The sequence below is a fragment of the Macaca fascicularis genome, chromosome 11 (assembly GCF_037993035.2).
Source record: "Macaca fascicularis isolate 582-1 chromosome 11, T2T-MFA8v1.1".
Lineage (NCBI taxonomy): Eukaryota > Metazoa > Chordata > Mammalia > Primates > Cercopithecidae > Macaca > Macaca fascicularis.
The window spans coordinates 34,672,365-34,689,070 of NC_088385.1; the positions used below are offsets into that span (position 1 = coordinate 34,672,365).

Consider the following 16,706-nt stretch of genomic DNA (forward strand, 5'->3'; position numbering starts at 1 on the left):
TTATTATTTTTCTTATGTGACAGATGATAAAACCAAAACACAGTGGGGTTAAGTGACTTCACCATGGCCACATGGGACATGAATCCAAGTCTTGTGACTACTAGTCCACTGTTTTGTTCCATCATAGCATTTTGGTAGAGAATATGACTTATAATTCATAGACACTCAGTGAGGATAGGAGGAAGTAGTAGAAAGTGGAGTGAGAGAGGAGTACCTGGCCTAGGAAAGACAGTTCACAGTTGACAAACATCATTTATCAGCTGTAAGACCTCACGTAAGGCGTATAACTTCTCTGTGCCTTCATTTCCTCACCATAAAATGGGAATAATAATAATAATAATAATAATAATATTTTATTATTACCCTGGGGTCTGGGGGTGTTGTAAGGGGTAAATCTATCTATCTGTCGATCTATCTATCTATCTATCTATCTATCTATCTATCTATCTATCCAAATCATGTTTTTGTTTTCTTTTTTTTTTTTTTTTGAGACAGGGTCTTGCTCTGTGATCCAGGCTGGAGTGCAATCACATAATCTCAGCTCACTGCAGTCTCAATCTCCTGGGCTCAAGTGATCCACCTCAGCCTCCCAAGTAGCTGGGATTACAGGTGTGTACCACCATGTCTGGCTAATTTTTAAACTTTTCTACAGATGGAGTTTCTGCTATGTTGCCCAGGCTGGTCTTGAACTTCTGGGCTCAAATGATCCTCCTGCCTCAGCCTCCCAAAGTGCTGGGATTACAGGTGTGAGCCACCATGCCCCGCTGTTATTTTTTTTTTAAGTTAAAGAAAAGCACAATGGGATCAACCTTCAAGTTTGTTTACCAAATTAAACACCAAGAGCTTGTAACTGCGTTCTCCTCAGTCACCCAAAAACTCTAGTAGCACATTAAAGAAGTTGTATATGAGGCTTGTGTCGCTCTGTCTAGCATGTGATCATGGGCTGCCCACAGTATATTTTGGTACTCAGTATCCTCATGAAAATAGGCTGAGATACCCAGGGTCTTTATTAGAAGAAATCAGAACACTATTATGGCATGTGCTTTGCACTTATTAAATTTTTTTTAAAAAGGACAGGCTGGGTGCAGTGGTTCAAGCCTGTAATCCCAGCACTTTGGGAGGCTGAGACAGGGTGATTGCTCGATCCCAGGAGTTTCAGACCAGCCCCTGGGCAACATAGTGAGACCTTGTTGCTGCAAAAAATAAAAAATTAGCTGGGTGTGGTGGCTCATACCTGTAGCCCCCGATACTTGAGAGGCTGAGGTGGGAAAATTGCTTGAGCCTAGGAGGTTGAGGCTGCAATGTGTTGTAATCGCACCACTGCACTCCAGCCTGGGTGACAGAGCAAGACTCTGACTCAAAAACAAATAAATTTAAAAAAGAAAGAAAGAAAGAAAAAGAACAGAAAAAGAAAAAGAACAGAAAAAGCAAAAATGTCAAAAAAGAGAACTAAGAAGTTGAGCTGGATGTGCAAAAACAGTGTCAAACCATCTAACTTCCCTCCACCAGCAATGAGAGAAAGCATTTTAAACTGAAATGATTTTAGTAGCTATACTGATTGGTTTGACTTGGTTTAATAAAAATGATCTGTGTAAGCTGATTCCATGCCCATAGCATCAGCTGGGGTTCCATGGCAACAAAAATAATTACTCATCTGCAAACAGTCTTTGCAACAGCTAAGTGTTTGATTAGCATCTTAAAATTACTTTGTGATTCAAGGAATTTTATTTCCATTCAAAGGACAAAACGATTTTTTTCAGGAATTGGTCATGTTTTAAAAGGACAAGAGGAGACAGATTATGGGGATGTTCTTCTATAAACTGTGTTTAGATTTCAGAACTGTGTATCCATTCTCGGCTAATCAGATGACAGCTCACTCTGCAGGACTCACTTGCTGGCCTGATCATTTATGTGTTCTTTGTCACCCTTTTTCTGTTTCCTCCTGTGACTCTTATTCCTTTCAAGCCCCTGTACTCTGACTCCCTCTTAGCAGACGACTGGAGACAGAAAATAAGAGTCCATCATCTTATTTAAACAGATTAAAAGAAACACAAAGACCTCAATGGAAAAATTGCAAAAGATGGAAAGAAAGAGAATAGAAATAATAAACAAATAAATGTAGTGTTTTGTGTCAGAAGGTTCAATCTCATTAGTTACCAATAAAATGTACATTGGAAGGACAATAAGATGATACCCCTTTTCTACCTGTCAAATTGGCAAAGAGTTTTTGTTTTGTTTTGTTTTGTTTTGTTTTGTTTTTTTGAGAGACAGTCTCCCTCTGTTGCCCAGGCTGGAGTGCAGTGGCGCGATCTCGGCTCAGGGCAAGCTCCGCCTCCTGGGTTGAGGCCATTCTCCTGCCTCAGCCTCCCGAGTAGCTGGGACTACAGGCGCCCGCCACCATGCCCGGCTAATTTTTTGGTATTTTTAGTAGAGACAGGGTTTCACCGTGTTTGCCAGGATGGTCTCGATCTCCTGACCTCGTGATCTGCCTGCCTCAGTTTCCCAAAGTGCTGGGATTACAGGCGTGAGCCACCGCGCCTGGCCCAAATTGGCAAAGAGTTTTAAAAGTAATAGCATTCAGCACTGATAAAGGCATGGGAAAGCTGGAGTTCTTTTCCACTCCAACTGACACATAAACTAGTTCACAGCCTTCAAAACATTCATACTCTTGGACCTAGTAGTAACTCTACTTGGAGTAAGTTCTATACAAGGTTAAACTCCAATAATAGGAGAATGATTACAATGATTTCTTTTTAATTATTTTAAAATTTCTTTTAAGCACTTAACTACAAGCTAGTCACACATCTGAGGTCCTTACATGTATTTTGTCATTTAATCCTCATCAGAACTCTATGAAGCAATACTGTATTCCCTTTTTATGGAGGAGGAAACTGCGGTACAGAAAAAACGGAGGCACAGTGGCTCTAACGTCAGAGGCAGGCTCTGAATCAGTATGCTCAACTGCCTAGTTTCAGAAGAGGCTTAAGGCAGCAGGCAGAGCTGTATAAAATGCAAGACAATCTCAAGTATTCTGTAGGAGAGAGAAAAACAATGGCAAAGATAGGCATAAAACAGAGCCAGGAATGAGGCCAAAAAGATATATAATTTGACCTATACACTTGCTAAGAGGACCACAAATTTGGCTAGAAACTTTCTAGCAGCCTGTGGATAAAAGGAAATCTGATCAGTTATACAATTTACAGTATTCATAAGATAAAAGCAGACCAATTACTCAGAAGAAGCCAACAATTCTAGGTAGTAAGACCAGACATAGATCTATTCTGTGAACACAAAAGGTTCTTGTAAAAAGAGACACTGTGTGAACTAATGGATAATGACCTCAACAGCATCGTTGTTTAGGCAAGATGACCACTGATATGGTTTGGCTGTGTCCCCACCCAAATCTCATATTGAATTGTAGTTTCCATAATCCCCACGTGTAATGGGAGGGACCTGGTGGGAGGTAACTGAATCATGGGGGCAGTTACCTCCATGCTGTTCTTGCGATAGTGAGTTCCCATGAGATTTGATAGTTTTATAGGGGCTTTCCCCCTTTTGCTCTGCACTTACCCTTGCTGCCACCATGTGAAGAAGGACATGTATTGTAAATTTCCTGAGGCCTTCCCAGCCATGCTGAACCATGAGTCAATTAAACCCCTTTCCTTTATAAATTACCCGGTCTCAGGTATGTCTTTATTAGCAGCATGAGCACAGACGAATACAATCACTTCCACTGGGTTGAGGCTTCCAGCTTTTCTCTTAGGGCTTATGGCCCAACATCAAAACATGGTAACAAGCAACCAGGATATGGCTCAGGCACCCAGGTCCCTACTGCTTGGGGGATTGTAGGATACCTGAGAGTGAGTGGACTTATAGCCTTTGATAGATGCTGGGAGAAATGAGACTGAGATTGTGCTTTTCAACAAATATCTAGAATTTACCTGTTCTATTTTGTAAGTCCCCCTCCCTCCCCGTTTTTTTTTTTTTTTTTTTTTTTTTTGAGACAGCGTGTTGCTCTCAGGCTGGAGTGTGGTGGTGTTGTCTTGGTTCACTGTAGCCTTGATCTTCCTAGGCTTAGGTGATCCTCTTACCTCAGCCTCCTGGAGAGCTGAGACTACAGGCGTGTTCCATTACACCTGGCTAATTTTGTATTTTTTGTAGAGATGGGGTTTTGCCATGTTGCCCCAGCTGGTCTCGAACTCCTGGGCTCAAGCCATCTGCCTGCCTTGGCCTCCCAAAGCACTGGGGCTACAGGCATGAGTCACTGTGCCCAGCCTATTTTGTCAGTCTTATGTGCATTAAAGACCAGGATACTAGATATAGGAATGGTGAAAAATATTATAATATGAAATGATCAATTATATAGCTGTTAAACATGATGTTTAGGATGTCTTGATAATATGAAAATGTTCTCAAACTATAGTATTAAATAAAGCAGGATACAAAACTATATGTAATATGTAATCTCAACAATGTTTAAAATATATATGGAGCTGCAGCGAGCTGAGATCGCGCTACTGCACTTCAGCCTGGGCGATGGCAAGACTGTCTCAAAAAAAATTTATATATATATATATAATATATATATAGAGAGAGCAAGGTATGAATCTTTAGTTTTTCTTGATATGGAGACTTATTTTCTTCTTTTATTTACTGAATAGAAAGATGAAAGACAATTTCTGGATGGGTTGGAGTATCTTAGAAAGAGGCATCGGTTTTCAATTACTAACTGCTTGGGTCCTGGGTATGACCGACCATCAAACCAAGGGGAAAGAAGAAGAAAACAGTTTTGATTTGATTTGATTAGGAAGCAGGCATGTATATGAGGAGGCATAAAGACCATGTGGGGGGAAAAACTGGGGAGAAATGTAGCAATGTGAAGGATTTCCAGAGGGGCCTTTAGGAACCTAAAAAGCTAATCCCTGAAGTTGTCCATGAGAGAAACGGCCCAGAGCTAGGAGATTTCTGTCCCCAATGACTCCTCATTCCCTGTCAGACAGGCCTTCACCTGAATGACAACCTGCCCATTACCAGCACTCCAGGGTCTACCCCAATCTCTTCTCACAGAGATATGGAGAAGGCCTTGCTCCTTCCTGCGTATGCATTAAACTGACAATTGCCTCGCCACAACTCTGTTGGGTTCCTCATTCATTACGCTGTATGAGCATCCTCTGTAACCATGCCCCCGGACATCAGTATGACAAAATGGGGCTGGTGAGGGGAAGCTCTTTATATTTAAGGGGAAGAGGCTGAACTAACAAGCTTGAGATTATTTTAATAGCATACACACACACGCAAACGTGTACACACAAAATACTGCAAGAACTACACCTTCTTCAAGAATTGCACCTTCCCCTTTCCCCTAGTGCTCCTTAAATGTGGGTATTGCTTCAAATTCCTTCTCAGTCCTTCTTTCTTTTCATTCTAGATCCTCTCCTTGGGCTATTTCAACTTCCATACAAATTCTGATATGCATTAAATCTCAAATCTCCATTATGAGTCTCCTTAAATTACAGTCTAAGGACATCCAGAACAGAGTTTCCACACGAAAGGCACATCTAGTTTCTCATCCACAAGCTTTTTATCTTTGTCTTTGTGTTTGCTTTTTATTCCGGAACTCCTTGACAAATATTATTGCATCATCAGAAGGAAGGTCCTAGGAAAAAGAAAGACATGAGCACTTGTGCTAGGTATTTTACAGGCATATCTTCATTGAATCCTTATAACCTCTCTATGAAGTAGGCATAATTGTTCCTCATCAGCAAATGAGGAAACCAAGACTTTGAGCAGGTAATTTGTATAAGATCAAATAGCTTGGAAGAGTAGGATGACTAAGTTTTAAAGTCAGGTCTGTCTATTTTTCTAAGAAAAGGAGATTGATGCTTTCCTGTTAGGGAATCAACTTCTTATTCCCAGGCTGTGGAATACTGTGCTAACCAGGAAATAGCCGAGATGGAGTCTCGCTCTGTCGCCCAGGCTGGAGTGCAGTGGCGTGATCTCGTCTCACTGCAAGCTCCGCCTCCTGGGTTCACACCATTCTCCTGCCTCAGCCTCCCGAGTAGCTGGGACTACAGGCGCCCGCCACCATGCCCGGCTAGTTTTTTGTATTTTTAGTAGAGACGCGGTTTCACCGTGTTAGCTGGGATGGTCTCGATATCCTGACCTCGTGATTCGCCCGTCTAGGCCTCCCAAAGTGCTGGGATTACAGGCGTGAGCCACTGCGCCCCACCAGCCCTTTTTTTGCTTTTCTTTTCTTTTCTTTTTTTTGTTTGAGATGGAGTCTTGCCCTGTCGCCCAGGCTGGAGTGCAGTGGCTCGATCTCGGCTCACTGCAACCTCCGCCTCCCGGGTTCAAGTGATTCTCCTCCCTGAGCCTCCCAAGTAGCTGGGACTACAGGTATGCACCACTATGCCCAGCTAATTTTTGTATTTTTAGTAAAGACGGGGTTTCACCATGTTGGCCAGGCTGGTCTCAAACTCCTGACCTCAGGTGATCTGCACTCCTCGGCCTCCCAAAGTGCTGGGATTACAGGCATGAGCCACTGCACCTGACCTTTTTTTTTTTTTTGAGATGGAGTTTCCCTCTGTCACCCAGGCTAGAATCCAAGGCGTGAGCTCAGCTCACTGCAACCTCTGCTTCCTGGGTTCAAGTGATTCTCCTGCCTCAGCCTCCTGAGTAACTGGGATTACAGACGTGCACCACCAGGGCCAGCTAATTTTTGTATTTTTAATAGAGATGGGGTTTCACCATATTGGCCAGCCTGGTCTCAAACTCCTGACCTCAAGTGATCTGCCCATTTTGGCCTCCCAAAGTGCTGGGATTACAGGCGTGAGCCACTGTGCCCAGCCACAATAGCCTTTTTGCCTAAGTTTTATTTTAGAATCCTGAGTAAAAGCTGTGACCTTCTAGCTTCATCTACTCTCTGACATTACCTGAAACCTCAGCCTGTGTGGCAAGTTCTATTACAGGATTCACATTTCCTGATTTCAAAATTACTACACAGCAGTGGTAAACAAGACATTGTGGTAGCGCCATAAATAGCGTGATGGTTTGAATATTTGTGTCCCTTCCAGAATTCATATTGGAAGTTATTCCCCAATGCAGCAGTTTAAGAGGTGAGGCCTTCAGGGGTGATTCGGGCATGCGGGTTCTGCCCTCATGGATGGCATATGGGGAAATAGGCTAGGCCCTTTTTTTTGTGCTTCCGGTCTTCCACCATATGAGGTCACAGCAGGAAGGTACCACCCTGGAAGCAGAGAGCAGCCCTCGCCAGACACCAACTCTACTGGCACCTTGATCTTGTACTTCTTAGTCTCTAGAACTGTGCAGAAATACATTTCTGGTCTTTATTAATTACCCAGTCTCATGCATTTTGTTATAGGTGTCTGAATGGACTAAGATAGATGGACATGTAGACCAGTGGAATAGATTTGAGAGCCTAGAAATAAACCCATATGTCTGTGGTCAAGTGACTTTTGACAAGGGTATCAAAACCATTCAGTGGGGAAAGAATAGCCTTTCGACAAATGATACTGGGACAACAGGATAGCCACCTGCAAAGGATGACATTGAACCCTCACCTTACACAATTTAAAGAAATTAATTCAAAATGAACCAGAAACCTAAATGTAAGAGCTGAAACTAAAAAATTTTAAAAATAAAACATAGGTCTAAATCTTCTCAACCTCAGAGTTGGCAATGATACGACAGCAAAAGCACAAACAAAAGAAAAAATAAATTAGACTTCATCAAAGTTAAAAACTTTTCCTTTTTAAAGGACCACTTTATTTATTTACTTATTTTTTTGAGATAGGATCTCACTCCGTCGCCCAGGCTGGAGTGCAGTGGCGCGATTTCCGCTCCAGGTTCAAGCAATTCTCCTGCCTTAGCCTCCCAAGTAACTGGGATTACATGCATGCGCCATCACATCCGGCTAATTTTTGTATTTTTGTAGACACAGGGTTTCACCATGTTGGCCAGGCCCATCTTGAACTCCTGGCCTCAAGTGATCCGCCCGCCTCAGCCTCCCAAAGTTCTGGGATTACAGGCAGGAGCCACTGCTCCCAGATAAAGGGCCATTTAAAAATGTAAAAGGACAACCCCCACCCCCCCACCCCCCCGTTGAGAGAAAATCATTCTAAATCAAATATCTGATAAGGGACTTGCATCTAGAATATACAAAGAACCCATACATTCAACAATAAAATGATTACTAACTCAAACAGTAGACAAAGGATCTGGACAGGCATTTTGCCAACAAAGATATACAAATGGCCAAAAACACATTAAAAAAAGCTCAACATAATTAGCCATCATGGAATTGCAAATCAAAATCGCAACAAAATATGCTACTTTACATCTACTAGGGTGGCTGGGCTCAAAAATTCAGATGATACCACGGTTGTCAAGGATGTGGAGAAATCAGACCCCTCATACGCTGGTGTTGGGAATGTAAAATGGTTCAGCCACTTTGGGGAACAATCCAGAAGTCCTTCCAAATGTGAAACTTTGAGTTAACACATGACTTAGCAATTCCACTTCCAGGTATGCCCAAAAGAAATGAACATATGTCCACAACAAAAGTTGTACACGATGTTCGTAACATATTATTCATAATAGCCAAAAGGTGGAAACAACCCAAATGCCCATAAACTGATGAATGGATACACAGGTGGTATCTCTACACAATGCAATATTCTTCAGCCATGAAAAGGAAAGTAGTGGCCGGGCACGGTGGCTCACGCCTGTAATTCCAGCACTTTGGAAAGCCGAGGTGGGTGGATCACTTGAGGTCGGGAGTTCGAGGCCAGCCTAACCACCATGGAGAAACTCTGTCTCTACTAAAAATACAAAAAATTAGCCGGGCATTGGCCAGGAGTGGTGGCTCACGCATGTAATCTCAGCACTTTGGGAGACCGAGGCGGGCGGATCACGAGGTCAGGAGATCGAGACCATCCTGGCTAACATGGTGAAACCGCGTCTCTACTAAAAATACAAAAAAAATTAGCCAGGCATGGTGGCGGGTGCACACCTGTAGTCCCAGCTACTCAGGAGGCTGAGGTGGGAGAATGGCATGAACCCGGGAGGTGGAGCTTGCAGTGAGCCGAGATCCCACCACTGCACTACAGCCTGGGTGACAGAGCGAGACTCCGTCTCAAAAAAAAAAAAAAAAAAAAAAATTAGCCAGGCATAGTGGCACATGCTTGTAATCCCAGCTACTCGGGAGGCTGAGGTAGGAGAATCCCTTGAACCTGGGAGGTGGAGGTTGCAGTGAGCCAAGGTCACGCCACTGCACTCCAGCCTGGGCAACAATAGCGAAACTCTGTCTCAAAAAAAAAAAAAAAAAAAAGGAAAGTAGTATGACACATGCTAAAATATAGATATATTTTGAAAACATTATGGTAAGAAAGAAGCCAGTCACAAAAGACTACGTATTATGTGATGTTATTTATATGAAATATCAAGATTAGGGAAAGCTACAGAGACCAAAAATAGTTCAGTAGTTCCTGAGGACTGGGGTAATGGGGTGGAGGATGGGGATGGGATAGGAGGATGACAGCTAAAGGGTACAGGTGATTAAAGTGGACAAGGACAGCCACTGAGAGAGCTGGTATCCAAGCAGCTTGGAGGTAAAGTCCTGGCCCCAGAAGGCACTGCTGTGGAAGCCACATGTCTCCCTTGAGGGTGCATCTGGAGATCTCAGTATGTGATGCGCTCTCAAAGGGCATATTTCCCACCAGCCATGCACAGCAGAGCACCCCAGTGCCCCACAGATCCACCTTCTCATTGTGTGTTCTCCCTGCCATCATTTGTGGGGACATGGAGTTGTCTGATTAGGCTGTCTCCATGTCTTAAATTTTTTGAGATGGAGTCTTGCTCTGTTGCCCAGGCAGGAGTGCAGTGGCATGATCTCGGCTCACTGCAACCACCGCCTCCCAGGTTCAAGCAATTCTCCTGCCTCAGCCTCCCGAGCAGCTAGGACTACAGGTGTGCGCCATCACACCTAGCTAATTTTTGTATTTTTAGTAGAGACGGGGTTTCACCATGTTGGCCAAGCTCATCTCGAACTCTTGACCTCAGGTGATCCACCTGCCTTATCCTCCCAAAGTTCTGGGATTGCAGGTATGAGCCACCACGCCCAGCACACATCTTAAATTTCTATTCATGTTGCAATCCACTACAACATGGTATCTGCCTTCTCTGTTCCACACAAATGAACCTTTTCAAGAGCACCCACTTCCATGTTGCCAAGTCCAGTGACATTGTGTGTTCTTATAGCACTTTGCTGTGACCTCTTGTTGGCACTGACTTGGTCCTTATTCCCTAGCTCCTTATACACACTTCTCTTTTGTTACCTTTCAAATGTTCCTCTCCTGATTTCCCCTGCACCCAGTCCCTCTCAACTCTCTTTGCTGGCTTTTCCTCTCCAACTCAACCTTTATAGGGGTACCTCAGGGCTAGATCCTAGATCCCTTTCTTTTCTTTACTTACATCTTTCCCTAGATAATCCCATCTGTTTTCCATTGATTTCAATGCCATCTAATGCTAATGATTTTCAAAGCAAAGTCATCATACCTCCCAAGAAGTGTTTTCTTAATTTTGGTCTTACATCAAATTGTTGACTTAATATTTCTATTCAAATGTCTCAAAAGTGGCTGGGCACGGTGGCTCACGCCTGTAATCCCAGCACTTTGGGAGGCCAAGGCAGGCAGATCACCTGAGGTCAGGAGTTCGAGACCAGCCTGGCCAACATGGTGAAACCACGTCTCTATTAAGAATACAAAAATTAGCTGGGTGTGGTGGCACATGCCTATAGTCCCAGCTACTTGGGAGGGTGAGGCAGGAAAATTGCTTGAACCCGTGAGGTGGAGGTTATAGTGAGCCGAGATCGTGCCACTGCACTCCAGCCTGGGCAATAGAAGGAGACTCCATCTCAAAAAAACCAAACCAAACCAAACCAAACCAAACCAAACTCACAAATGTTTCAAAAGTGTCTTAAGTCTAATATGTTCAAAATAGAATTCTTGAAACTGTTCCAGCTAACTAAATGGCAGCCCGTCTTCCCAAGTCAGAAAATTAGAATTTATTTATCATTCCTTTTTTCTCCCTATCCCACATTCAATCCTCAACAAGGTCTTAAGAATTCTACCCTCCCATTCCACTCCTTCCTCAATATAAATCCATGTACTTCTTTTCCCAGCTGCTATCACCTCAGTCTAGGCCATGATTTTCTTTTTCCTGGACAACTGCAACAGCTTCCTAACTAGGGACCCTACTTCGATCTTTTGATAACTTCCAACTTTTTTGTGTGTGCGGTAGAAAAATTTTAACTTAAAAAAATTTTTTTGAGAGATGGGCTTTCACTATGTTGTCCAGGTTGGTCTTGAACTCCTGGATCAAGCAATCAGCCTGCCTCAGCCTCCCAAAGTGCTCTGGGATTACAGGTGTGAGCCATTGCATCCGGCCGACATTCTTTTTTTTTTTTTTTTGAGACGGAGTCTTGCTCTGTCGCCCAGGCTGGAGTGCAGTGGCCGGATCTCGGCTCACTGCAAGCTCCGCCTGCCGGGTTCCCGCCATTCTCCTGCCTCAGCCTCCCGAGTAGCTGGGACTACAGGCGCCGCCACCACGCCCGGCTAGTTTTTTGTATTTTTTAGTAGAGACGGGGTTTCACCATGTTAGCCAGGATGGTCTCGATCTCCTAACCTCATGATCCGCCCGTCTCGGCCTTCCAAAGTGCTGGGATTACAGGCTTGAGCCACCGCGCCCGGCCCCGGCCGACATTCTTAAAATACAAATATAACTATTTCATTTCCTGACTAAAGAATCATCAAAGGCCGCCCACTGCCCTGAGAATAAAACCCAAATTCTTCATTCTGACTTGCAAGGCAAGTATAATCCCTGCCTATCTCTCTGATGTTGTCTGACTTCTTGATATAGTCTTAGGTCATTTCCCTTGAGCTTATTAATCCTCGCCTCTTTGATTTTTTTTTTTTTTTTTTTTTTTTTGGTTTGTTTTTGAGACAGGGTCTTGCTCTGTCACCCAGCCTGGAGTGCAGTGGCACAATCACGGCTCACTGCAGCCTTGACTGCCAGGCTCATGGGATCATCCCACCTCAGCCTCCTAAGTAGCTGGGACTACAGGTATGCACCATCATGCCCGATTGATTAATTTTTTTTTTTTTTTTTTTTAGTAGAGATGGGGTCTCGGTATGTTGCCCAGGCTGGTCTCGAACTCCTGAGCTCACATAATCCTCTCACCTTTGCCTCCCAGAGTACTGGGATTACAGGCATGAGCCACTGCGCCCAGCAGCCTCCCTGATTTTTATTCTTTGCACTCAACAAGCTCTTTTCTGCCTTTGGCTTTTACACGTGTTATTTCCTTTTCCTGAAAAGCTTCTCCCCCACATTTTATATATCCAACTCCTTTTTGTTCGTTAGATAATAAAATGAATATCACTTCTTCAGAGAGATCTCCACTGATTATTATTTTTTTCTTCTTTTTACCTAAATTTTATCCTTGTTTTTCTTTTAAAACCTTTTAAAAGCACATATAAAATGCTTATTAGGTGTGTGATACTATTCTATTCACAACAATCTCATAATTAGATTATATTATTATCTCCTTTTTGGAAATGAGGCAACTGAGAAACACACAGCTAGTAAGTGGCAAAGTTGGATCTGACCCAAGTAGAGTAGCTTGTGCTTTTTTTTTTTTTTTTTCTTTTGATGAGTCTTGCTTTGTCACCAGGTTAGAGCACAGTGGCACAATCAGTTCATTGCAGCCTTAATCTCTTGGGTTCAAGCCATCATCCTGTCTCCGCCTCCTAAGTAGTGCAGACCACAGGCATGTACTACCATGCCCAGCTAATATTTTTTAGTTTTTTGTAGCCATGAAGTCTATGTTGCCCAGGCTGGTCTTGAACTCCTGGCCTCATGTGACCTCCTGCCTCAGCCTCCCAAAGTGCTAGGGTTACCAGTATCAGCCACCACACCCAGCCTAAGAATGCTTTAAGAAATTATTTTCTATATTCCTGTCATTGATATATATGCAATACATATGGCATATACGAAAAAAGAGGGAAATACCGCACTGGAACAGCATGGTATATAGGAAATAAATTTGGCTGGGCATGGTGGCTCACATCTGTAATCCCAGAACTTTGGGAGGCTGGGGTGGGAGGATCCCTTGATCCCAAGAGTTCGAGACCAGCCTGGGCAACATAGGCAGACCCCGTCTCTACAAAAATTTAAAAAATTAGCCGAGTGTGGTAGCATACATCTGTAGTCCCAGCTACTCAGGAGGCTGAGGTGGGAGGATCGCATGAGCCCAGGAGGTTGAGGCTGCAGGGAGTCATGATCACGCTACTGCACTCCAGCCGAAGTGATGGAGACCCTGTCTCAGGAAAAAAAAAAAAAAAAAAAAAAAAACAAGAAAATAAGTTTATCTTCTTTACGTTAAATACCAACATTTAAGGATCAAAGTTCAACTAAGCAACATCTTAAAGTGTGAGAGTGTGCAAGACATGCCTGAAATCAGACAAAAGTGACAAGTGACAAAAGTGTATCAATCAGAAAAATGGGGCAGGATAGAGCATAGGGGCTGGGCCACAATGGAAATTTAGAAAAAAGGAAAGTCACAGAGGCAAACTCTGTTCTTAGTCTGATCCAAAGGAGAGGGAAGTGCAAGCAATCTAGTCCAAGTCTTATGATCCCTTTGGAAGGACTATGCTTACAGTTCATACAGTGAGGAATGGCCAGGGGCTTCCCGGAAAGGCAGGTTAGCAACTTGCAGTTGCAGGTTCCATCTCTTTTCTCTTCAGCAGTTCATCATCATTCATGAACATGTCAGAGGTCAGATGCCACAGGAGCACACAGAAGGGGCTTCCCACCTGGAGTGTGAGATAAGGAAAGATAGGTCGGATGTTGTAGTCATTATCATCCGCTTCTCTACAAAGCTGGAATTTATGGTAGCTGCACTTTTGGAGTGTTTTCTCCTTTTATTTATTTATTTTTAGATCAGACAATCACAAGAGAATATTCTTTTGTTTTATTTTCAGATCAGACAATCACATGAGAATATGCTGTTGTGATCACTGGCGTTTAGAAGGAACCTTGTCTGGTTTGTGAAGCAATGGAAAACACACCCAGACAGCCTGTTAGTGGAAGCTTTGGAAGGGCACTGTCATTTGCTTTTCCTCCCATGCCATCAACAAGTGTCTTTTTTTTTTTTTTTTTTTTTTTGAAATGGAGTCTCTGTTGCCCAGGCTGGAATGCAGTGGCGCCATCTCGGCTCACTGCACCCTCTATCTCCTGGGTTTAAGCAATTCTCCTGCCTCAGCCTCCCAAGTAGCTTGGATAACAGGTGTGCACCACCACGCCTGGCTAATTTTTGTATTTTTTTGTAGAGACAGAGTTTCACCATGTGGGCCAGGCTAATCTTGAACTCCTGACCTCAAATGATCCACCTGCTTCGGCCTCCCAAAGTGCTGGGATTATAGGCTTGAACCACTGTGCCCGGTCAACAATTGTCTTTTTTTTTTTTTTTCTTAACCAGGTACACAATGATGAGAGACTTGAGTCCTGCTTTCTAACTTAGAAAAGGCATGTGTGTTGAACACCTGGCCACGGAGAAACAGTTCCGGAAGAGGTGCCATGCAGAAGAAGAGAGGGAAGGAACTGGAAAGACCCACCGATCTGCGGGTCTCACAGCCTCCCGCTACACAGAAATCGCTTCTTTTCTCTTCTATTGCGTTCTTTCCTCTTGATTCTCCACCCTTCTCCGCTCTTTCATTTCCTCCACTCTTACTTTGCTTTCACCTCCTTTTGCAACCGTTCATCATCACTCTTTATGTAGATGAATGTGATTATCTTACAATCATGTAATATTTAGTTGCTGGGTTTGTATGAGTAATGAGTGAACCTGAAGCCAACATGATGAATCCCGTTTAGTGCTCCAGAGTTAAGATTCCAGAGTTGCCTGACTTTGGGCAAATCACCCCATCTCCCTTTGCCTTTCTTTCACCCCCTCTAAACTGCGGATAATGGCTCCTACCTCAAAGCATTGTTAGGATTGGAGACAACGCATGCTACATACTTAGAAGAATGCTTGGCACGGGTCTCAAGAACTCTTAGCTCTTAGTGCTTAAAAAATGCTTATTGTAGGGCATTGCTGGTATCTTATATAGGGCATTTCATGCAGTTTTCCTTTATTGAAGACACAGAGCAAGGTGCTTTGGTGGAAACTATTGGGGCAAGATATACAGTACCTGGAGAGGTTTCCTGGGTGCATGTATTATGGAGATTTTTTTTCTGAGCGGATAGCGCTCTTGTGATACGCTGGGCGAGAGCGAGCAATATTTAGCGGACTGTCCTGAGAGGATGATAAGGTTATTTGGTGAGAGTGTTAGATGGCCCAGGCCAGACTCGGGAGAAGCAGGGAGAGAGGGGGACGACGGACGAAGGCTCCTTGGGGGTGTGTCTTGAAGGCTTTGGAAACCCAGCGTTCTTTTGGGGGCAGGTGGCCCAGAGAGCCTTCTGCGCGCCCAGGGGACGAGGAGGATGCGCGGGCCGCGACCGCGATAGTTTTGTTTGCTTTTCTCGGGAGAAAGCGTTCCAGGCAGTTTTCTGAGCTTCGGCCCTCTACGTAGCAAAAGAGCCCGGGCGCCCACGCCGCTCTCAGGGTCTTCTACCGCCACCGGGACAAAGCCCTAGGAGGAGCTCCCGCCCCCGCGAGCCGGACAGGGAGGAGGCGCTCCCGCCGCGCGAGCCCCACCGCTTCCCAGTCCCGGGCCCGTCGCCTGCGCCTCCGCTTGGCGCGCCTCGCGGTGCAGCGGGCGGTGGCCCCGCGCGCCCGGCGGGAGGCGCCTCGGGATGTTTCCGTCTGGTCCTTCCCTCCTCCCCCCGCGCTGACTCCATCCGCTCCCCGCCCCCTGCTCGGAGCCGCCGCCACGCGGGAAGGGAGGGAGCCGGCCCCGAGACTGCATCATTCCGCACCGGCTGCTGCAGGGCCAGAGGGAGCAGGTGGAACGAGCGAGCGAGCCGGAGCGCGCCAGGCCCAGGGCGAGACTGCAGTGACGCGGCCCGGGAGACATGGCGGCCGGGCGTCTCTGAATAAGCAGAATCCGGAGCCCCTCGCCGCCCCCGGCCGCCGCAGCCCGGGCCATGCCGCACGGCTGCTGACCGCACGCAGGGGCCGGCCCCGAGGACACATGCGGCGGCCTCTGCCGCCTCGCCCCTGACCCTCTGTCCTGTTCTCCATGTTGCATTTCTCGTCAGTTTCTCGGGCGGTGTAGCTGCCGCTGCCACCAGAGCCTGCGGGGTATCGCGCTGCTCATTCATCCAGAGTACTTTCTTTTCCATTTCCACCCCTCCCTTCCCATTTCCTTCTCCCTTTCCCCGCCAGCTTTGCATCCATCTCCCCGACCCCGTCACCCTCTCCTGCTTCCATCCACCGGGGCTATGGCCGCAGAAGAGGTATTGCAGACGGTGGACCATTATAAGACTGAGATAGAGAGGCTGACCAAGGAGCTCACGGAGACCACCCACGAGAAGATCCAGGCTGCCGAGTATGGGCTGGTGGTGCTGGAGGAGAAGCTGACCCTCAAACAGCAGTATGACGAGCTGGAGGCTGAGTACGACAGCCTCAAACAGGAGCTGGAGCAGCTCAAAGAGGTGAGTTGCCTGTCGCCTCTCCCCTTCCTGGCCCG

General features: G+C 45.3%; 2 protein-coding genes across 10 annotated transcripts in view; one reads left to right on the forward strand and one right to left on the reverse strand.

Annotated features, from left to right (window-relative positions):
• Window positions 1–13,436: 13,436 nt before the first annotated feature.
• LOC135966204 (uncharacterized) lies at window positions 13,437–16,671 on the reverse strand. The gene is made up of 2 exons (XM_074006569.1): window positions 15,267–16,671; window positions 13,437–13,889 (listed from the first exon to the last, which is right to left on the reverse strand). The coding sequence occupies exon 1, from the start codon at window positions 16,492–16,494 to the stop codon at window positions 15,676–15,678; it is 819 nt and encodes a 272-aa protein (XP_073862670.1). The 5' UTR covers window positions 16,495–16,671; the 3' UTR covers window positions 13,437–13,889; window positions 15,267–15,675.
• The window catches only part of BICD1 (BICD cargo adaptor 1), a 266,893-nt gene continuing 266,196 nt past the window's right edge, over window positions 16,010–16,706 (forward strand). For all 9 annotated transcript variants that reach the window (XR_012420125.1, XM_005570516.5, XM_065524008.2 and 6 more), the window contains exon 1: window positions 16,010–16,671. Coding sequence is in view for 8 of the 9 variants with exons in the window: in XM_005570516.5 (XP_005570573.1) it covers window positions 16,459–16,671 (213 nt within the window). In the remaining variant the exon portion in view is untranslated. The remainder of the gene's footprint in view (window positions 16,672–16,706) is intronic.

Coding starts and splice junctions, on each gene's coding strand:
- LOC135966204 (XM_074006569.1), bottom strand. CDS start 16,494: ATGGTCCACCGTCTGCAATACCTCTTCTGCGGCCATAGCCCCGGTGGA.